The sequence below is a fragment of the Rhinatrema bivittatum genome, chromosome 2 (assembly GCF_901001135.1).
Source record: "Rhinatrema bivittatum chromosome 2, aRhiBiv1.1, whole genome shotgun sequence".
Taxonomy (NCBI): Eukaryota; Metazoa; Chordata; class Amphibia; order Gymnophiona; family Rhinatrematidae; genus Rhinatrema; species Rhinatrema bivittatum.
Window position 1 is genome coordinate 170255762 of NC_042616.1, and position 23866 is coordinate 170279627.

A 23866-nucleotide genomic window follows, 5' to 3' on the forward strand; every position below is an offset into this window, starting at 1 on the left:
ACTGCTTTAAGAATGTATGTACGGTAGCCGACAGTGTTTTGTTGCGGGAGGTGCAGTATAAATTTCTCTGGCGCTCCTATATCACTCCCTCACGAGCATACACAATGCACATTGCCCCTTCCCCAAACTGCCCAAAGTGTCTTTCCCCGGATGGCGGATACCATCATTGTTTTTGGGATTGTGGCTCAAGCTCTCTATTTTGGAACAAAATAGCCCGCGCCTGCTCTTTTTTTTTTTGCGAATCACTTTGCCCCCGGACCCAAACCTATGGTTGTTTGGGATCCCGACTTCGCTTCCCGTAGCACCGTCTGTCCCTGAACTCTTATTTATTTTGAAAGCGGGAGTGGTGGGGAAGCAAGTCATTTTGACAAACTGGTTGAATACAACAAGCCCCAGCTACGAACACTGGTTCAGGCTCATGACAAGGCTTTGTTCCATGGAGCACTCCCTGCTATCCTATAGGGAGCCCCGGAGAGGAGTACTCACCTCCCGCATATGGAGTGCATTTACGACTCGCTTGGCTCCGGTTACAGGACTGGCCATAGACCCATGGGAACCAGGCCCGGATGTAGACCAAACAGCGGAAGCCACATAAGGAACACGACCCCATGTGGACTCAGTCCTCAATGGATCAATTCCGAAGGCGCCCATTTGTGAGGACGACTGCCTTTGCCAGGAAGAGAGATCTAGAGATGATCACCAGGACGATGGGGGGGGGGGGGGGGGGGATGGTTCTTTACGTTGTAAGTTGATTGCTCGTATTGTTAACATGAAGGTTGAAGGTTGTAACTTAAAAATTTAATAAACATATTGCAAAAAAAAAACAAAACCCAAAAAACAGATAACTTATCCAGCAGGATAAATATCCTGCTATATATCCTTGAATAAAACCTATCCTACTAAACATACCCAAATACATTTGAAACATAACCAGCTATGTTTTAATATCAGTGGGTAGGTTTCAAAGTTATCCGGGGTATGTGTAGCAGGTTAGCTTTAACCGTAACTGATTATATTCAAAGAATATAGCCAGCTAAGTGACAAACGTTTACAAAGATAAATGCCAAGCAGGCGTGCTGGCCTTAACCCCCACCCCAGGGAGAGAAATGTGGAGTTTGCTCCTCCCTTCCTGCCTCTCCTAAAGATTTAGTAAAAAATCCTGCTGAATGGGGCTGATTGCTGCCCTTACCCCACCAACTCTCTAGTTTAGATAAAATAAAACAAAAAACATCACCTTGCCTATGGCCCCTCCTCTTCCTCCCTCCCAGCACTGTCAGGATCATAGTAAGAGGGCTAGAAGTTGCCAGGCGGCTTATGGTTGGGGTGGTGGCCGGGGGACAGAGGTAAACTTTCTGGTGAAAGCAGGATATAGGGGCTGTTTGCCACCCCCAGTCAGATGTTCTTTTGCAAAATCTAGGAGCGGTGGAGGGGGGACACTGGGCTGGCAGGCCTCACATTTCTCTCACAGTGGAGGGGGGACACTGGGCTGGCAGGCCCCACATTTCTCTCACAGTGGAGGGGGGACACTGGGCTGGCAGGCCCCACATTTCTCTCACAGTGGAGGGGGGACACTGGGCTGGCAGGCCCCACATTTCTCTCACAGTGGAGGGGGGACAGTGGGCTGGCAGGCCCCACATTTCTCTCACAGTGGAGGGGGGACACTGGGCTGGCAAGCCCCACATTTCTCTTACTGGGCTGGCAGCCTGCTAGACAGCTTTTTTTTTTTTTTTTTTTTTTTTAAATGGTCACCACTTAACCAACTATGATGGTAACTTTCAAATGGGTGCACATATAAGCGAGTGCATCAGCACGCGCCCATTTTATAACATGCGCACACACGTGCGTGTATGTTATAAAATAGTCCCAGCATGCATATATGTGCATTCAATTTTGCAAGTGAGTGCGCACAACCACGTACTTCAGGTTTGAGCCATGCAAACGGGAGAATTTTATAACAGGCACGTGTCAACGCCATGACCAGTTTCACCAGTTTGTCCACCATTTTGCCCAGTCTACAGATAGGTCCTCCAAACTCCCCTGGTTCGTTAGCCTGCACTCCCCCTCCCTCACCCCCAAGTTACCCCAAACCCTTTAAAACCCTAAAAAATGCCTCTATTTTTTGTTTTTTCAACTTACACCTCAACAGCAAAAGTAGTTACATGGCACTAGATCCGAGTACCCGCAGGCGCATATCTACTTTCACAATCTCTTGGCTCTGCCCCAGAATGCCCATATCCCTTCCCTTTTTGGTTCAAAGTGAGATATTTGCGCACTGGCACTTTTATGCAAGTGGGCACCCTTTCAAATTGGGTGAATGCATGCATGCGATATAAGTGCATGTATCTCTTAATTTTGGCATGTCCACACCATTTAAAATTCACCTTTTATATTCTTTGAATAATGGTAGTTAAGATTAAAGTTATCTGGAAACACGTTTTCCTAGAACACATCCCACTTATACAGATAATGATTTATCTGAATGAGTAGTGACGATATTCAAAACTTGGCATTTATTTAAAAACTCAATGGCTATCTGGATAAATGCCTTGGGAGTATCAACCTCTAAAAAGTATCATTAGAAATGTAATTTCAGGGAGGACTGTGACATCACGAGCGGTGATGGCAGCTTAATCTCTGAGCTCCCACCAGCTCCCGGTTCATTTGCACTCATCCACCCTGCAACAACATCAAAACATCTCAAAATCGTAGTGGATTGCAAGATAAATACCCCAGCATGGCGTCAAAGAAAAGAAAAACAAACATTGACTTTCACAGGTTCTCTTTCACCAGAGAAGGTAAAAGGGCGCTGGATGGCATTGCCGCGGGGGGAGGAGGCGGCCCAAAATGGCGCCGATTCGCAGGCTCCCAGCCCCGATGATTTTCAGCCGAGCCCCGACCTCGCGAGCACACCAAACTCCGACCTGAACGGAATTCCGCGAATGGTTCGCCGGTTTGCGTGCAGACATCAAAACGTATCGGCAAAAGCTCCTCACTCACATAGAAGAAATGAGAGAGGAGCTCACATGCATGGGGCACCACATGGACGAGCTAGACGGGCGCCTAGACGGTCAGGCAGAGCAACTCACCAGCAACACGAGCACTCATGAGGCCCTGCGTCAGGAAACCTCCAGCTGATCACTAAAATCGCTGACTTAGAAAATCGCGCACGCAGGAGTAACCTCAGACTTCAGGGGTTCCCAGAGGTTGAAGGCCCCGAGAACTGCGCTGCAAGCAGCTTTTGTGTGCTTCAAATTCTGCTGATAATTATACACCACCAGAGATCCAGTTTGATCGGGCACACAGGGCTCTCCAAGCCCCTCAACCTAACCATACCAGGGATATTATTGTGTGCTTCAAGGACTACCCAGTGAAAGAAATGATTGCCACTGCAGCCAGAGCTAAAACAGTGTGGCCATGGGAGGGCAGCGAAATAGCCATCTTCCCTGATCTCTCAGCTGTCACCCTACAGAGCAGACAAACCTTCCGGGAAATGACATCCTTTCTCTGCACTAAAAACATTAAATACCAGTGGTTACACCCATTTGGGATTTCCTTTGTACTGGAAGGCACCACCCACAAAGCTCTGGTACCTACTGACATAGTACCAGCTCTCACAACATGCAGCCTCACTAGCTCTCAGGAGCAGGCAGTACACAGGGGCCCGGCCACGCGGCCGCCATACCTGGCCTGGCAGCGTGCAGGCAAGAGAAATAGCAGGCTGCGATGCCAATCAGGCACCCCTGCCAACAGCCAAGGCATTGCTTGAAAAGTTAACAATTGTTTTAGTCAGCCCAGAAAATAATGCCCTCTAACACTGGGGCACCTAATGTTAACCCTGAGGTTATCTGAAGTGATTTATTGCTTAATCAGTCTGTCTGAAGTGATTACATGCTTATCCGCCTCACTGTTCATGATGGTGCTTTCTGTTTTATATTTACTTGTTGTTTGCAGACCTAAAGTTCTCATAGTTCTCACATGCCATGACCGGGAGTGGGGTTCCGTGGAGAGACTCCTTACCAGCCAGTGACACTCACACTCCCCCGATTAGGGGATGGTGAAAGCCTGCATGGAGGAGTATGCAGGTTATATTTCCAAAATTAGGGACGTTTTTAGCTCCCAGGGTTCTCATGGTAGACATGTTGGTTCTAATTTCATTGGTAACTATTCTCTGTTCTATCTGGGTTTTCTCAGGGATGGGAGTGCCTTTGGGCAAGAACCTTTGGGGTTCTCCTACAAATTTTTCAGAATTTCAGTACACCAAACCATTCACAGTAGGTCCAGTTGGGAGGACATTCCCAATTCTTGAGGGATGAGGGGTGATTTCTCATTTTTTGCGCATTTTTCGAAGTTCTAATCCCACCTGAGCTGATGATGATTTTACAACTCCTCTCAATGTTAAAGGCCTAAATTCTCCACAAAAAGTCCTTTTTCTTTAAGGAACTGGGCTTATTCTCCCCTGACATACTATTTATCCAGGAGACACATCTCTCCAGCAAACATGATAGTCTTATGAAGTCCTCCAAATACCCAAAACAATATTACTCAGCAAACAAACAGGCTAAGTACGTAGGGGTGGGTATCCTATTTGCCTCTCATCTGGTATTTGAATGTACAAAATGTATTAGAGATCTGCAGGGTCGATACATATTACTTTGTATTAAGATAAATGATTCTCAGCTCACCCTTCTCAATCTTTATGCTCCCAACAAAGATCAGGCTGTATTTTTTAAGCAAATCCATCAACTTTTATTACAACACACCACTGGCAAATTAATCACTGGCAGTGATCTTAATGTAGTCTTATCACCGAATCTAGATACCTCTAAGGGTCACTCTTCTACTGCATTGACTCACACTCGGGCCCTTAAGGCACTGCTTAAGGATCATCATTTGGTAGATGCATGGCGGGTGAAATACCCTCACTCCCATTCATATTCTTATTTTTCTAGAGCACATAATTCCTACTCCCGAATTGATTATGTTTTGATCGATAAATCACTCTACCATTCGATCCGGACAGTGGAGGTGGGTATTATAACCTGGTCCGACCATGCCCCAATCTCCATTTCGTGTCAACTACTTCTGAGTAATCATGGTAATAGATTCTGGAGGCTCAATGATTCTCTCCTCCAAGATCAAATCATTTGTACAAATAACGTCCCAACATATCCTCAAATTTTTTCAGAATAACGCCGCCTCGGTGAATTCACCATTACTTGTATGGGACTGCTTTAAATTTATTTTTAATTTTTATATACCGACATTCTTGTATCATATATAAATCATACCGGTTTACATTAAAACAGGAGATGCAGGAAAAAAAGTTACCTTTTATACGGGGACATTTCATTTCCAGATCCTCATATGTAAATCGCAAAAAGGATGCAGCCTGTTCTCATCTTAGGGATAAAATTTCACAGCTTACTTCAACACATTCAGTCAGGTTTGCAAAATATACTAACCAAACTAACCCAAACCAGAGAAGCACTACATAGATTGGAATCTGATCAATTAGCACATCAATTGAATATCACCCACCAGATCCATTTTTGGGGGGGGGGGGGGGGGAATAAGGCTGGAAAACTACTGGCACACCAATTGAAAAAAATCACATTCTAAAAATAAAGAATGCACAAGACCAAATTGTTTCTACTAATTCGGAAATTACCCAATTCTTCAAATTTTATCAAACCTTACATGCGGCAGAACAGCATATATCAATTTCAGATATTGATAGCTACTTACAAACTGTGGCCCTCCCGAGGCTTACGGAGGATATGCGCTCCATCCTCAATGCAAAGATTACAACCCCTGAAATTCTTAGGGCCATTAAAACTCTTAAAGTGGGTAAGACCCCGGGACCAGATGGCCTCACGGCTAAATTTTATAAAACGTTTTGACCCTTTCTGGTACCCCACTTGCAAAAACATTTTAATTATTTACGTGAAAATCACAATCATCGCTAAACTAGGAAGAGAGAACCTGCTTTATGTGCTTCTTACCAGCCCATATCATTGATCAATTTAGATCTTAAACTACTAGCCAAAATATTAGCGGAAAGGCTAAATTGCTTCATTGCACAAATTATTCACCCAGACCAAGCGGGCTTCATACTGGGACACATGGCCAGTGACAACGTGCGGAAGATTCTTAATATTCTCTGGGGAATTTCCCAAACCTTGTCCGATTACCTTCTACTGGCCATAGATGCTGGAAAGGCCTTTGATACGGTTCATTGGCCTTTTCTCTTCCTCACACTCACAGCTATGACCTTTGGTGACCAATTTCACAATTGGCTGATGGTGCTATATCATTCTCCCACAGCAAGCCTGAAAATAAATGGTCAATATTCCCCTCCTTTTCAGATCCAGCGGGGAACCAGTGAGGGGGGGCCCACTCTCCCCAATCTTTTTGCTATTTTCCTGGAACCACTTGCCATACATATATGAAATAACTCCCAAATTAAAGGCTTTTCCCTTAACATGCATCAATACAAATTATCACTATTTGCCGATGATATTCTATTTACAGTTGGTCAACCAGCCACACTCTTCCAGAGTTAGAATCGGAACTTGCATGCTATAGTGTGGTATCCGGATTCAAAATCAATTGGGATAAGTCGGAGATCCTGAACATCTCATGTTCCCCATTAGTTACTCTCCTCCAGTCATCCCATCCTTTTAAATGGGCACCCCATAAGCTGAAATACCTGGGAGTTAATTTGAGTAAAAATTCCACTGATTTATTTCCGCGTAACTATACCCCCCTACTTAACAGTATTGATCAGGATCTAATCAGGTGGAACTCTTTACCATTAACCTGGCTGGGATGTTTGTCGACCCTGAAAATGAATGTATTGCCATGTTTACTATACCTATTCCAGACTCTACCTATTCCCATTAGCAATGCTACACTGAAAGGATGGCAGAAGAAAGTACTCCGCTTCTTGTGGAAATGTAGCCAGAATGGTCCTCTTCCAACCTAAAGCCCAAGGAGGCTTGGGTCTCCCAAATCTCGCTTTTGCTGTGGCTCAACTACGTCCCACAGACGTAAAATCATGGGTCCAGCTGGAACAAACTTGCTTACAAGATATGCCTCTCTCAGGTCTTATATGGCAACCCAGCACTACTTGGCGATCGACATCCACCATGTCGACATCCACCCGACATACTCTTAATGGATGGCGACCATGGAAGAAAAAGTTGGTGGGTGAGGCAGCTTACTTTCTCCAGACTTCCCTATTTCACAACAAATCTTTCTCACCAGGCCTTCCCAACACAGCTTATCGCACATGGAAATCTCAAGGATTACATCAAATATCTCATATCATATCGTGTGGCACTATCACTTCCTTCACTACTCTACAAAAAGATTATCAATTCACCACGACTAAGTTTCTTCCCTACATGCAACTTTGCCACTTCATTAATGCGATTCGTTCACAAAATGTATTATCCACCGAGAGATCCTTATTAGAGGGATATTGCACCAATCCCACTTCAGCTGGAGGCTTAATTTCTAAATTATATAAATTGTCATCCAGCCCTCCATCTAAACCTGCACATAGAGCGGCTTGGGAACAGGACATGGCTTGCTCGCTCTCTAAGGATGAATTGGAGAATATTTTCATTCGCCAAGCACAAGGCTCCATCTCGGCACGAATTATGGAAGCTAATTTCAAAGTTTTATATCGCTGGCATCTCACCCCGGTTTGCCCAAATCGCTTTTGCCCCTCCACCACTCCACAATGCTGGCGTAATTGTCATTCCTTGGGAACGTACTTACATATGTGGTGGGACTGCTCCCAAATACAAACTCTGTGATCATATGTTTCTAGGATCTTGACAGAGATCCTTGAACTGCCTATTCATCTCACCAAGGACCAAGCACTTCTCTTTCTTTTTGACAAGGAGCTGTCAGCACAGGCTCAAACTCTCATCCATTGCACTGCTGCAAAAATGGAAATAGCACGCTCCTGGCAAAGACCCATCCCACCGACATCTTCAGAACTCTTAATCTGACTGGACCGGCATCTACTCTTTATCGTTTAACTGCCCTGAAATACCATTATCTTAAGAAATTTTATAATGTTTGGAATCCATACATTTCTTGGAGACAATTTTCATTCTCAATGCCTACTCCATAACCATCGTCTTTTATTATGTTTGTTCTACCAGAAAATTTTATTTCAGATTTCTCTAACATCTTTACCAATGTATCACTTTTGACCAATAATTGTGTAGCATGAAAGGGGAGGGAATTATCCAAACTGGAAAATGCTGTTTTAATGTGGTGATGTTTATTCTGTATGTTTGCATTTGTAACTTAACAGCAATAAAAAAAAAAACCAAAAAAAAAAAACCCAAACACAACACAACACGCTTTTAGCCAAATTGGTTCAGTTATCAAAATGTATGTCAGCTTGGATCTAAGATGGTGGCTAGCTGCTAGGGTTCTTAGCTCCTGCTCCTTGCTGTATTTATATTATCTTTCATTTTCGTCTGTTATGGGTTGAAAAAGGAAGGTGCATTTTGGAGCTTTCCCTGCAGCTCCAATTGCTCAGTTGTCGGGACCCATGGACACATGTCCTCTGGAGATGCTTTGCAGCCAATGGGAGAGCCATTGAGGAGTGCTGGACGGGACTGTGTGCCTCCATCTCTCTCCCCCAGGCTTCATTGGTGCCATTCAGTCCAGCTGCCAGACTACCTCCTCAGGATCCTGCATTCAGCAGAGCTTCCACACTGTGGCAAGAAGAGTTGCTGGCTGATGATGTTGCATTGCCATCTTTGATGCATGCAATGCCGAAGAAAGCACTGCTGCTGAGGTGACCAACAGGTTGGTTGGTTCAGAGGTTACTGTGGGCTGGGGAATTTCTCGGACACAGGTGAAGATCTTAGTGTCGTCCCAGAATTGTTTTTCTTTGGCTGACCAAATCTCAACAGCAACTCCAGATTTATAAAGGACCTTCAGGCAGGCGAGACACACTAAATTTACATTAGAGTTTATTTGGATTACTATTGAGGGGATGGTGGATTATTTCCCCAAGTGCTCCCATTACCGTGTTTCCCCGAAAATAAGACAGTGTCTTATATTAATTTTTGCTACCAAAGATGCACTAGGCCTTATTTTCAGGGGATGTCTTATTTTTCCATGAAGGGGACACATATATTGTTGAACAAAAAAATGAACATTTATCATATTCTGAATAGTTGTCTGGTTATGCTGGTTTGTGATGACAACTAACTGTGAATCCTGCAGGGTAAAAAAATCACAGCTGCATGCTCTGGTGTTCTGTGCGACGGGCATGCTCCCAAAAAAAACTTTGCTAGGTCTTACTTTCAGGGGAGATCTTATATTTAGCAATTCAGCAAAACCTCTACTAGGTCTTATTTTTGGGGGATGTCTTATTTTCAGGGAAACAGGGTAGTTGAGAAATGTGTTTTGGAAATTCCTGTTTCTTTGGAAAATTCTATAGCTGAAAAGGCTTCTCAAATCTCTGAATTATGAGTTAATGTGACTCATCTTAAGTCTTTTCAGGAAGCTTTAAAGATAATACTTTTCTATCTAATAACATGGAGCACTTTCATAATTGGAAAAATCTGTGTTTTATTAATTTTACTTGCCTGCCTACGATGTCTACTAAAGACTTGTTCAGAAAATACTTGTTGGAAGTTCTCAAGGTACCTGAATCAGTTTTATCACCTGTGGCAAAGATTTATTATCTTCCTGTTAAAAGGGAAGAGGCCAAAGTTCAGTTTCAAGAATTATCTCCTATAATCGGAGGCTTCTTTGAATGTGACTACAATATTAGTGATAGACACTGTGGCTGTTAAATCTTCAACTCTATTGATTATAGGGACTGGATTCTCAAGAAGTATCAGACATCAAGGTAAATCTTTTTTGCAGATTAAAGGTTATAGTCTTTCTGGATGTTGCTAAAAATACACAGAAGAAACACAAGCAGTTCCTATTGAAGATGTCCAGGGCCTTGCAGACTGGGCTTTTTTTTTTTTTTTTAATTCCTTTGTAAATGCTGTACTTAAGGGTATTTCTTGTGTTTTTTATGAGCCCAATCAGTTGTCTTTTTTCTCGAGTGATAAGTTTATACATTCTGATCTTATACACCCTCCTTCTCTGCTAGGTCAGTCTTGATCTTAAAATTGAAGCATTCAATATTCACACCCTGGGAGCTTTGTTTATATATATTCTTCTTGGATGCTCTGATATGGTGTCCTTGATCTAAGGGCCAATTGTTACATTTTTTCTTTGATTTTTTTTTGTATTTTTTTGCTTTTTTCAAGTTTAATTTGATGGTATTTGAAATGTATAAATAAAGAGTTAAAATGTAATCCAAAGAAACAAAATCGGTCAAGCGTAGCCACAGGTGTGAAAGAAAAAGAAGAACAAGACTGATGCCTTGGAAAGTAAACTTTTTAAAACATTTTTTAATTAGTCCAGGTTAAGAGTAACAATGCCCGACTCTGCCAGAGTTTCACCTTCACGGCTGCGTCAGGGGCTTAACTTCAGGTAAATTACAATCCTTGAACTTAGCAGGTCGTGTTCTTTTTCTTTAACACCAAGAGTTAGTGTGTCAGCTCTCATCTGGTTCCAGAAAAAGAATCAGCTGATATTCCTAAAGATCAAAAGCTCATTTAATCAAGCAGAATTCTGTAGGGTGAGAGTTCCACATAAATGGGTTCTTATTCCTCCGATCACGTCCCCGTGGCTGACTCACTTTGTGTATGAAATGGACCAAAAAGGAAAATTGGGTCTTACCTGCTAATTTTCGTTCCTGTAGTACCACAATTCAGTCTAGACTCCTGGATTTTGCCTCCCCACCAGCAGATGGAGACAGAGAAGTTTTGACCGACTCTGCCTTATACCCTGAGGTGCCACCTACAGCCCATCAGTATTAAGAGGTATCAAAAGCAGAATATCTTAAAAATTAACTAACTAAAACATTATGACCTTCATACCGGATATGACCGGTGATAAAAACCAGATCACTAACCCTAAGTAGGATCAGAACCCTTGAAAAACTTTGAAGAACTTGTCTGCAGAGAATATAAAGAAGTATTGAATGAGCAGACTCTCCGCTATCCCCACACTAAAAAGGGCAGGATTCTGTACGAAAATTAGCAGGTAAGAACCAAAATTTTCCTTTCTTCCCTGTGCATACCCGGATCAGTCCAGAGTTCTGGGATGTACCAGAGCTCCACTACCCGGGGTGGGAGCCCAAGAGTCCAGCTCGGATCACTCCTTCACCAAATCGCCCAGATCCTAGGGCCTGAACATCCAATCGGTAATGTCTAGTAAAAGTATGCAAGGACTTCCAAGTAGCCGCTCTACAAATCTCAGACGAAATTTGCTGACACTCAGCCCACGAGGTTGCCTGCGAAGGCATAGAGTGCGCTCTGAGACAGACTGGAAGCATTCAACCATGAAGCAAATAGGTTGAATTAATAGCCTCCTTCAAACAACAGGCGATCGTAGCCTAGACATCCTTTCTTGGGAACAGAGCACAAAAAGATGATCCAACATGAGGAAATCACTGGTAACCTCCAAATAACACAGTAGAACACGGTGTACATCTCTTCCCCAGATCCCTAGCCTGGGGATTAGAACGGTCCAAGTCTGGAAAGGCCAGGAGGTCTATCGACTGATTCAAGTGAAAAGAAGGATGTCCGCAATGAAACCCCCGTATCCGTAATTCTGAGGAAGGGCTCCCTGCAGGATAAAGCCTGGAGCTCAGACACCCGGTGAGCTGAGGAAATAGCTACAAGAAAAACCACTTTTAAAGTAAGATCCTTCAGAGTCACCTGTTTTAAAGGTTATAATGGTGCCACACAGAGTTTGGAGGACCAAATTTAAACTCCATGATGGACAAGGATTCCTGACCAGAGGACGCAGGTGTTCCACTCCTTTAAGAAAACGTGCCACATCCAGATGCGCAGCCAAGGGCACACCGCGTATTTTACCATGGAAAGAAAAGAGGGCCGCTACCTGTACCCGCAAAGAGCTACACGAGAGGCCTTTAACTAGACCGGCCTGTAGGAAAGATAACACGTCGGGCACCAGAGCTCACACAGGATCCACCTTGTGGTCTACATACCAAGACTCAAAAACGTTTCACACTCTGACATAAGCTAAAGTGGAGGTCTTCCTGGACTGCAAAAGGGTAGCGAAGACTGCGTCTGAATAACCCTTGGTTTCCAGTCTTTGCCTCTCAAAAGCCATGCTGCTAGACAAAAGCGATCTGCCTCTTCCAAACACATGGGACCCTGACACTGAAGATTCAGAATATCCCGAAACCTCAGGGGCCCTTCCACTGTCAGGTTTACGAGATCCGCAAACCATGGACACCTCAGCCCCTCCAGAGCTATTAGGATCACTTCGGATGGATGAGATTCAATGTGCCTCAACACTCTGCCGATAAGAGGCCATGGTGGAAACACATACAGAAGGACGTGCTTTGGCCAGGCGAGAACCAAAGCATCCACTCCTTCTGCCATTGGTTCCCGGCGCCGACTGAAGAAATGAGGGGCCTTGGCATTCCGGAAAGTCGCCATCAAGTAGACCCTTGGACTTGACCACTTGCGGCAAATGAGATGGAATGCTTCCTTGAAGAGTTCCCACTCCCCGGGATTGAGACTGTGATGACAGAGAAAATCAGCTTGAATGTTGTCCACCCCTGCAATGAGAGGCAGCAATGCTGGCTAGATGTTGTTGTTCCACCCAGCCTATCAACTGCTGGGCCTCAATCGCCACCGGTTGGACTCTTGGTTCCCCTTGGCGATTGATATATGCCACTGTTGTCGCAATGTCTGATAGAATTCTGATGGACTTCCCCTGCAGAAATAGGACAAAAGGCTTGTAGCGCTAACTGCATTGCCCTGGTCTCCAGGCGATTGATTGACCATCAGGACTCCTCCACAGACCATTGGCCCTGCACCGACTTTTCCTGACACACCGCTCCCCAGCTGGAGAGTCTGGCGTCTTTGGTGACCACCGTCCAATCGGGAACCTCCAAGCTGATCCTCCGGCACAAATTGTCCGAGAGGAGCCACTAATCGAGACTGGAACGTGCAGAGTCTGTAAGAGGTAGGGGAAGATGAAATTGCTCAGACACCAAGCTCCAACGGGAAAGCAATGCTGACTGAAGAGGTCTCATATGAGCAAAGGCCCAGGGAACCAGGTCCAAAGTAAAGTCCATCGAGCCAAGGACCTGCAAGTGGTGGAAACCTCTGGGGAGATCCTGAGCTAGCAAGTCCCAAACCTGTCCTTGCAGCTTGATGAGGCGCTCCTCTGTGAGAAAAAACTTGCAGAGACATATGTTGAACAGGGCTCCTAGGAATTCCAAGGACTGGGAGGGAATCAACTGGCTTTTGGCCAAATTGACCACCCAACCCAGTGACCTCAGCAGCTGTAGAATCTTATCCACTGCCAATCGTCCAGATAGGTATGGACCAACAAGCCTTCCTTCCGGAGCTCCGCTGCCACTACCACCATGACTTTGGTAAAGGTCCTTGGCACCATTGCTAACCCAAAAGGAAGAACGCAGAACTGAAAATGGTGACCCAGTATGGAAAACCTGAGGAATTTCTGGTGAGCGGTCCGGATTCCGATGTGCAAATATGCTTCCGTGAGATCCAGCGACGCTACTCTCCCTTGCGTACTGACGCAATGACTGACCACGGCGTCTCCATACGAAAGCAGAGCACTCGAAGACATCTGTTGATCCTCTTCAAACCTAGAATGGGCCTGAACGTGCCTTCTTTCCTGGGCACCATGAAATAGATGGAATAGCGGCCCCTTTGCTGCTCCGCCTGCGGAACTGGAGCAATGGCTCAGAGATCTGGTAGACAACTCAAAGTGTCCCGTACCGCCTGATGTTTCTCCCTGTATGAACATGGGGAAACAAGAAAGCAGTCCAGAGGGCACCGAGCAAAATCTAGAGCATGGCCGTGTTTTATCATGCTAAGGACCCACTGGTCCAATGTCAGCTTGGCCCATTTCTCATAAAACAGAGACAACCTGCCCTCCCACCACTGGAACAGAGGAATGGACCGGCCTCGCCTCAATGTGCTGACTTGATTCTTGCTGCAGCTTGGGGCATCCCAGATCTGCCAAATTGACGCCCTCAAAAGGATTGTGACCAGGATTGTTGAGATGGCCAGCGTTTTGCTTAGAGGAAGAGCCTGCAAACCAGGAGGACCGAAATCTCTGATTTCCCCGAAAACGAGACAAAGGAAAAAAAAACTTTGCGGCCTGGACTTATCCTTCGGAAGACAATGTACCTTGTTCTCTCCCAAGGACTGAATCATATCCTCTAAATCCTTTCCAAAGAGCAGCTTGCCTTTAAAAGGCAGGGAACCTAACTGGGCCTTGGAGGAGACATCAGCAGACCAGTTCCGCAACCAAAGCAGCAGGCGGGCCAAAACCATGGAGACCACAGAGCGGGCGGAGGTCTGAAGCAGATCAAGAAGGGCATCCACACTATAGGCCATTGCTGCTTCCAGGCGCCCTGCTTGAACAACCTCCTCCTCCGATAATGACGTGTTATTCTGCAAATGCCGTACCCAGCGGAGACCTGCCCTCAAGGAGAAACTGCTGTACATGGCAGCCCGCACTCAGAGGGTGGAGACCTCAAAAATCTTCTTGAGCTGGACTTCTAGCTTGAGATCCTGAAGATCCTTGAGGGCCGTTGCCCGTTACCGGGATGGAAGTCTTCTTAGTAACAGCAGACAATGCCGCATCCACTTTAGGAACTTGGAGGAGGTCCAGGGCGTTCTCTGTTGTGGGTAAAGCTTATCCATAGCTTTGTTGACTTTCAGACCCAAATCCAGAGTGTCCCACTCTCGGAACAACAAATCAGTGACCGGAAGATGAAAAGGAAAGAATCTGGTCGGATTCCAAAGACCCAGCATGACTGGATCCATGGACCACAACCTAGAATCCACAGGTCTGTCAATGCCCAATTCCTCCAGGATCACAGGAATAAGGAGGACCTAACTCGTCCCTGTGCAAGAGATGGACCACTTTCAGGTCATCCCCGTCCGCCCCATGAGGAGCCTGACCTGAAAAAGGACCTTGGTCAACTTCGGGATCCACCCCCTGAGGGGCTTGCCCCCGACATCCTGCTCCTCTGGCTCCGAAGCAGAGGAAGAGTCCGCCCCCTGGCGAAACGACAAGGTTTGAAGGGGGTGCTGAGTCTTCTGGCCCCTGGCCATCTCCAAAATGTTTGCCCTCTTAGGGTCCTTTCTGCTCAATTTAGCCACCTGCAGAGCTGTACCACTCCGACTGCTTCTTTGCGAACCTTCTAGCCTTAAAGGCTTTGTGCAGCAACAAAATAAAATCTGAGGAGAAGTAGGAATCTGAAGCCCCCTCGGGGCTATCCTCAGTCAGTAAAACCATTCCGTCCATGGGCAAACCCCCTGGAGGCCACCCGACGCAGAGTCAAAGGAGGGGGAGAATTACCTTCCCCCTCCGCGGTTTGCGCTGCCGTGCAGAAAGTAGACAAAATGGCTTCTGTTCCTGCACTCAGCAGGAACGGATCCAGCAAGGCAAGCCACTGTCTCCCAGGCCCTGCCGGCTCTCTGCGCGGCTGGCAAACGCAGTCTCCCCCCCCCCGGGAGGCAGGCCGAACAGAGCCCATCCCTGGAAACATGTGCGGCAGGCTGCACCACAAGGCATGAGAGAAGAAAACCTACAGAGACCAGTAAACTCAGCCCGTGGCCAAAATGACAGCGGTCATGGCCGAACAAAGAAAAAAGTTAGCATTGGGAAAGCAGAGATTAAGCCCGCTGAAGGCTCTGCTTAATTTTTTTTTTTTTTTTTTTTTTTTTTTTTAAATCAAACCTGAAAGAATACAGGGGTCCTGTCCTCTGGGGGTGAGTGAGCCAGGCTCCCCGGTATCACCCCCAACTGCAGTCAGTAGGATAGGGTTACAGGGTCCTCAATCCCTAGCACCCACCGCCTCTAATACCAGGGGGGATGGCCCCCGTGGGACATGCCAACCGCCTGGGAGGCTCTAGAAGCTTGCTGCACTCTTCTTGGTGTTTTGATTTTTTTTTTAAACTTACAGACTGTAGGGAATGCACCTCCACCATCTGCTGGAAACAGAGAAATACTGACGGACTGTAGGTGGCACCTGAGGGTATAGGGCAGAGAAGGTCAAAACTTCTGTCTCCATCTGCAGGTGGGGAGGCAAAACCCAGGAGTCTGGACTGATCCAGGTATGTACAGGGAAAGAGAATGTACTTCACTGTGAAGTTAAAAGTATACAATTTTTGCACTCTGAATGGAAACCAGCAGTTTATTTGCTGATATACTATGTTGAGACCGGAGACCGTGGCCAGACATTTTTAAAGTGATATTTGCTTTGGCAGTACAGTTTGAATGGAACTTTAGACTGATAGATTCAGGATTTATAGACTGGTATAGCTCAAGTGTTTGACTTTCTAGACAGTTTTGTAATACAAGTTGAACTTTTTAAGATGACTATAATGAGAGCCTTTGAGCTTAGTCTGACACCATAGCACAATCTTATATAATACCTATTTAAATTCTTACAAAATTTATATAATCTTTCCAGCTGTCAAGTCATGTGAAAGTAATTTTGACTGGTGCCCACTATGTCCCACAGGGGTTGAAGCTCCTACAAGAATGGGACAAACATTCTCTTGCCAAACCATGACTTAGGGAGAAAACACATTAATTACAATATAATGTTCTTTCCATGGGTTTATAAAAAGTTTGCCCACTGTGTCACTCTTTTGCAGGGACAATTTCAACCTAGCTGAATCAGCTCTGATGAATTTCCATTTATTTAACTTGCATTTCTCCTCCAGTTTTCAAATTTTTGCTCTGGATTTTCTCCCATTTTATAACCCTGTCCTCAGATGACATAACCAGGTAATACAACATCCCTCACTGCCCAAGTCTCTTCTGAGCATGCCATCCCTCCCTCTCTAAAGCTTGGGTACATTGCCTCTACAATATGCCCCAGCACCTTTAATGTTGCTGGACAGGAGACTCAAACCAGAGTTTGTTATATCAGAGCACTACAGCTGAATGACAGAGCCAGACACCTTGCTGCAAATTATACGATATACAATATATTCAATCCATGGAGAAGAGAAAAAAAACCCAAAAAAAGACATCCTGATGTGTTACTTTTTCAAGATTAAGATGATGGTGTTGAGATTCAAATTTCAGCTAATTCTGCAGGTCCTGAAATTCTTCACTTATTGTTACCTGACCTTACAATATCCTTTCCAGCTATGCACCAAAAATCAGCACCAAGCATGAACTTTCCAAGGGCTTTTCATGTTGTAGTGTTCCCTTCAATCAATTTAGTTGTTGGAAGTTTTTTCTGTTGGTTAGTACTGAAAAGCTAAACCTTAATCTAATCTATGCATTCTACTAAATCTGATTTTTTTTTGAAGGCTGTTGTCCATCTGTTAACTACAATCAAGTGTCCCATATCAACGCCTTGAAGGCACTGAGAATAAAATGGGAAACAGATACAATGTTTCAAGGCAATGCTAGCTTTTAACTGCTAAACAATAGTCCTTTAAAAAAACAAAACAAAAAACCCCCCACCAACTCCATATTTAAGGAATTTACAAGTTCTTACTGTGCAGTATCAGTTGCATAGTAATAACTTACAAAACATTTTTCGACTGCATACACCGAAACACAATTCAGCATGAAGCTTATATAAAAAATGACAGCTGAAAACAGGTAATTTAAAAAATGTGCTAAGTCAGGGGAGAATTATAAATATATAAAATATATAATTATAAACTGGGAAGAGAAGAAAATAACTATACTGTTAGACTTAAGGATATTTCACACTGGGCACTCTACTCAGGAAAAAAAGGAAGAGGCCAAGGGATCAACCAATAGAATCCTAAAAAAAGGTGAAATTTCTTGTTTTAGCCTCTCCTGATTATAGATTTGTTTACTGATTGCATTACAGAATTAGAACAAAGCTGGTTATGCTATGATTTTCCCTACAAATCCACAGACTGAACAAATGTGTTGGCAGGAGACAAGCTAAAAAAAAATACTCTAGATTGCTTTCTGCAGAGTAGGCTTCCTGAGAGTTCCTTTTACTCCGGGTCTTTAGGTACCAAAATCAAAGCAGTCTCCTTTGATATCTTAAATTACTACAAGAACGGGCAAAAGTAATAGCTGTCAGTGTTGTGCATGTCTGGGGATTTAAGCAAATGAGTGTTTGTTACGAACACAGCCTCGAAACGTTCACTGACCTCCTCAGTATCAGATTCTGATGCAGACTCCGATGAGGAATGCTTGTCTCCATGATCAAGCTTCTTTCTTTTTCTGCTTAAACTTTTTTTGTCCTGTGCAAAACAGAAGTAATAAACTCAAAATCTGGACTTGCTCAATGACAAACAGATTCACTAAAAAATGGTTTGAACCTTTGATTTAGAAATTTAATCCTTGGCACTATGAAGAGGCAGCATTGATTAATTAAATGTCAACTTTTTCTCCTAAGGGAACATTTTGTGCAAAAAAAAGAAAAAATTGTTGTAAATTCTGCAAGACTATCTGAAGCAGCACCATGCAACAAAGAAGTGAGATATTAGCAAGTAATAGGTTTTAATAAATAAATGATTGAAGATTGAGGACAGGATGAATGAGGGAGGGTTAGGAACAGAAGGCAGGTAAATATGTGAGAAGTGGGAGGGGGAAGAGGATCCTGGATTAGGGAGGCAGTGGCAACAGCAGAGGATACTGGGAGCAGTAGGAGGAAGAAGATGCAGGACAATGGCATGGAAGTTCAATCTTTGGGTTTAAAAACACCCTCCCCCACTCAGCAGGTAAATTCTGTCCATGTAAACTGTCGCATGCACAATAAGAGGCGGATCTGAGGGCGTTCCCAGGGCATGAGGAGTCTTTATCCAGTGAGCGCTGATATTTGGCGCTGGCTGGATAAAGTTAGGTAGGCAAGTCTGTCTGCAATGAATCCCTATCCTAAAGTTATCCAGGAGTATTCAGCAGCTAAATTATCTGGAGAAGTCCTGCTAAATAGCTGGATAACTGATGCTACAGGCTTGCTCGTAGATTTTAAAATCACAACTGCCCTCCCCAGCGGTGCTTCACTGAGGGAGGGAGCCTGAAGCTGTCACCTCAGGAGCTGCGCATCAGAGTTTTTCTGTTCACCCAGCCTAACCATGCCATCACTGCCAGCACAGGAAACTTGTCCATCACATAACCCATTGCTGGCGATAAAGAATACTGCCAAGCTGGTGACAGCTCAGAGGTGGAGAAGGAGTGACATCAGCGAGCCTGTTCACCATCTCCATCTGTATAACCCACTTGTCCAGACTGGTCTGACTGGAAGAAGAGGAATATTTCATTACTGTTCTCCTATAAATTGTCAACTGACAATTATTCAGAAAGGCTACAAAAATCAGTGTTCTATTTTAAAACTGGAGAGTTGAAGTGGAGTCCAGCTACCAAGAGTTTGTTTTCATCAACATCCCATGTGACCCCTCCCCCCCCCAAAATGGAGAAATTACTTACCTGATAATTTTGTTTTCCTTAGTGTAGATGGACTCAGGACCAATGGGTTATGAGCTCCCCTGCTAGCAGATGGAGACGGAGGCAGATCTCAAAGCTGATGTCACCCTAGATATACACCTGCAGTGACCTCAGCCATTCAGTATTCTCTTCAAAAAGCCATTGTGGACACATTAATGAAGGACTTGATTAGAATTTGGATACAACTTGGTTAAAAATAAACTGGAGACCATAACCATACTCAACCAAGATAAGCGCCAAAATCTGGCAATACTATAGGTGCCCTGAACTAGGGATAGGGCCACGACTTACCCGTATTCATGTGGAATCGAGGTTCACCTCATGGTCGATCCCTTGGTGCATCGCCTGGGCAGCCGTGGGCGGGATGCTGAGTCCATCTGTCTACACTAAGGAAAACGAAGTTAGATAAATAATTTCTCCATTTCCTAGCGTGTAGCCAGATGGACTCAGGACCAGTGGGATGTAAAAAAAAGCTTCTCTTGAATGGGCCGGGAGGCTGCCCGTGATCTGCTTAGCACCACCCTCGCAAAGGCTGCATCCTCTTGAGTCTGGACATCCAAGCGGTAGAACCTGGAGAAGGTGTGTAAGGAGGACCATGTCGCTGCTCAACAGATGTCGGCAGGAGACAGCAACTTAGCTTCCGCCCAGGATATTGCCTGGGCCCTGATAGAATGAGCTTTGACCTGGAGAGGTAAAGGCTTCCCTGCCTCTACGTAAGCTGCCTTGACTTCCTTGATCCAGCGAGCTATGGTAGCTCGTGAAGCCGCTTTGCCCTGTTTCTTTCCCCCATGAAGAAAGAACAAGCATTCCGTCTTGCGCACTGGTTCTGAATGTTCCAGATACCATACCAAATGTCTACTGATGTTTAGATGAAGAAAGTGGTAGTCTTTCATGTCCTTGTATCTATCTGTGGACAGTAAGGAGATGGATTGGTTCAGGTGAAATTCCGAGACTACCTTTGGTAAGAAGGAGGGGACGGTATGAAGCTGCACTGGTCCTGGAGTATATTGAAGGAATGGCTCCCGACAGGACAGCGCCTGTAGCTCCAAGATGCAACAAGCCGAGCATATCGCTACCAAGAATACAGTCAGTGTTAAGAGGCATAGGGACAGACTGTGTAGTGATCTGAAAGAAGGCCCTGCCAGGAAGTCCAATACTAGATTGAGGTTCCATGGGGGACTGGCCACTTTAAGGGCGGTTGGAGATTCTTAACCCCTTTTAGGAAATGGGTCAAGTCCGGATGCGCTGACAGACTGATTCCATTCACCTCGGCCCTGAAGCAGGAGAGGGCTGCCACCTGGGTCTTCAGGTAGTTGAGGGACAATCCTTTGTCCAGGCCATCCTGTAAAAATTCCAGAATCATGGTGATCTTGGCCGTTCGCAGGGGCACCCCACACTCCTCGCATCAGGCCTCAAATATTCTCCAGATCCATATATATGCAAGGGATGTTGAAAACTTCCAAGCGCGGAGCAATGTGGTAACCATGTCTGCCGAATATCCACGCTTCGTCATACGAGCCCTCTCAAGGGCCAGACCGTAAGAGAAAGCTGAGTGTGATCTTCATGAAGAATTGTGCCTTGCTAGAGAAGATCCCTGTGAGGAAGGAGGCAAAGGGGACTCTCCACAAGCAGTCTTCCACATGTCTGCATACCACGGGCACCTGGGCTAATCCAGGGCCACCAGAAGAACGAGTTCTCTGTGGTGCTTGAATCTTGCGGATGATCTTGCCCAGTAGGGGCCACGGGGGGAAGAGGGGGAAAGTGTACAGTAAGTCTTCCTCTGGCCAGGTCGTCAGTCCTTTAGGAACGCTGATCTCTCCTGCGAATGAAGAACTGGGGAACCTTCGCATTGTGAGATGTAGCCAGTAGGTTGAAGGATGGGAGGCCCCAGCGATCCACTAGGAGTTGGAAGGCTCTGGTCGACAGCGTCCATTCCCCCAGATCCAGGCTTTCCCTGCTGAGAAAGTCTACCCTGACGTTGTCTACTCCCACGATGTGGGAGGCAGCTATCCCTTGCATGTTTGACTCTGCCCATTTCATGAGGAGGTCTATCTCCAGAGACACTTGGTGGCTTCTTGATTCCTCCCTGGAGGTTGATATAGGCAATTGTTGTTGCATTGTTCGACATCACTTGGATTTCTCACCCCTGGAGCCTGTGGCTGAACTGCAGGCATGCTAATCTGACTGCTCGCCCTTCCAGGCTGTTTATGTACCAGTTCGCCTCTTTCCCCTCTCCAGCGTCCCTGGGTTGTCAGCTCCTGACAGTGAGCTCCCCACCCTCGAGGCTTGCATCAGTCATGAGGACAATCCAGCTTGGTGGGAAGAGGCTTACCCCCTTGCTTAGGTGAGCTTCCTGTGGCCACCACTGGAGGCGAGATCATACTTCCATCGGTAGGTGGAGGCGAATCAAGTAGTCTTGAGACAGTGGATTCCAGCATGACAGTAGGGAGTGTTGGAGGGGCCACATGTGTGCTCTCGCCCATGGTACTACTTCCATGGTTGACGCCATGAGGCCAAGGACCAGGAGATAGTCCCACATATCTTGGGGCGCATTGTGTTCATTAACTGATGTACTTGGTCCATCAGTTTCCTTCTCCTCGATGGAGGAAGGGAGGGAGGGAGGGAGGGAGACCTTGGCGTTGAACTGGACCACCAGGTACTCTAATGACTGGGAGGGTTTGAGGCTGTTCTTGTCTATGTTCACGATGCAACCGAGTTCCTGCAGGAGCAAGTGGAGGCTTTCTTCCAACCAACCACTTTGCCCAGATCAGCCAGTCGACTAAGTAAGGGTACACCAGGATCCCTTCTTTCCTCAGTGCTGCTGCCACGACCTTCATAATTTTGGAAAATCTCTTGGGGGCGGCTACCAGGCCGAAGGGCAATGCCAGAAACTGGTAATGGCGGCCCAGTACTGCAAAGCACAGAAAACGCTGGTGGTCTCGACGGATTGGAATATGCAGGTAGGCTTCCAAGAGGTTAAAAACTCTCCTGGTTGTATTGCCATTATGACAGAGCAAAGAGCTTCCATGCAGAAGTGAACTATCCGCAGGTGACAGTTGACGCTTTTGAGATCCAGGATGGGTCGGAAAGAACCCTCTTTCTTGGGCACGATGAAACAGATGGATTTATGTGCCATATTTACTTGGGGTGTAGGTACCAGAGTTATAGCCCTCAGACTGAAGAGCCTCATCAGTGTGGATTCCACTGTCAGTTTCTTGTGCTGGGAGTGGCAAGGTGACACCATGAACCTGTCCCGAGGATGCTGTGGAATTCAAGAGCATATCCTTCTCGAATGATGTCCAGTACCCATTTGCCGATGTGATCTCGACCCACCGCTGATAGAAGAGGGAATGTCGGCCCCCTATCTCCTCTTCCCGAGGATGGGTCAGCCCAACTTCATTGGGGAGTTCAGGTCGAACCTGAGCCCGAACCTGTTCCTCTTTTTGGCTGTTGGTTCTGAAAGAACTGAGACCTTCCTGAGGGCCGAGTTGACTGAAATGACAAGTTTCTGTAGGGCTGGAAGAGCAGGGAGCCCCTGGCTAGACCCCTCATGGGTGAGGGGCGCTGTGACCTCTTTTTCTTATCCTCCTGTAGCCTGGGCACTGGAGATTCACCCTACCTACTAGCAAGCTTCTCCAATTCGCTTCTGAATAGGAGGGATCCCTTAAAGGGCATCCTTGTGAGGCTCCTCTTAGAAGTTGTGTCCACTGACCAGTTTTGCGGTCTTCTGTCCACCGCCATAGAGGCTACTCCTCTGGTCGAGGTACGCACCAGGTCTGAGCTTGCATCTGCCAGGAAGAATGCGGCGGGTTCAATCACTCCCCGATAAGAGCCCCTGAGCCATCTGCTTCCCTTGACAGAAGCAGGCATGAGCGAGCCCACCAGGGCACAGCAGGAAGCAATCTGCAGTGTCAATGCAGTCGCATCAAAGGTTTGCTTAAGGATGGATTCCAACTGCCTATCGTCAGCATCCTTCAAGGGCACTTCTCCCTCGAACGGGACAGTTGTTTGCTTCAAGATGGCAAAGACCATGGTGTCCACTTTCGGGAAACGCAGACGTTCCTTGACCGCTGGGTTCAGAGGGTACAAGTCCTCCGAGGCCCGACTCCTTTAAAGCTTGCCTCTGGGGCATTCCATTCCAAGTCAATCAATTCCTGGATGGCTTCCAGCATCTGAAAATAGCAAGAGGCTTTCCGTAGAGACACCAGAATGGGGGTTCTTCTTTGGCTCCGACAGAGTCTGTGCCTGGAATTCCCAGAGTCTTCAGTGTCTGGGAGACTAAGGCCGGTAATTC

The 23866-nt window shown here is 45.9% G+C and overlaps 1 protein-coding gene across 5 annotated transcripts in view; it reads right to left on the minus strand.

Moving 5' to 3' along the window:
* The window catches only part of FAM133B (family with sequence similarity 133 member B), an 85068-nt gene that overhangs the window by 28196 nt on the left and 33006 nt on the right, over positions 1-23866 (minus strand). For 4 of the 5 annotated variants that reach the window (XM_029588875.1, XM_029588879.1, XM_029588878.1 and 1 more), the window contains exon 9: positions 18276-18368. In XM_029588875.1, the coding sequence (XP_029444735.1) occupies positions 18276-18368 (93 nt within the window). Of the gene's footprint in view, positions 1-5328; positions 5400-18275; positions 18369-23866 lie in introns of those variants that run through there. The other variant, XM_029588880.1, reaches the window with a different exon arrangement.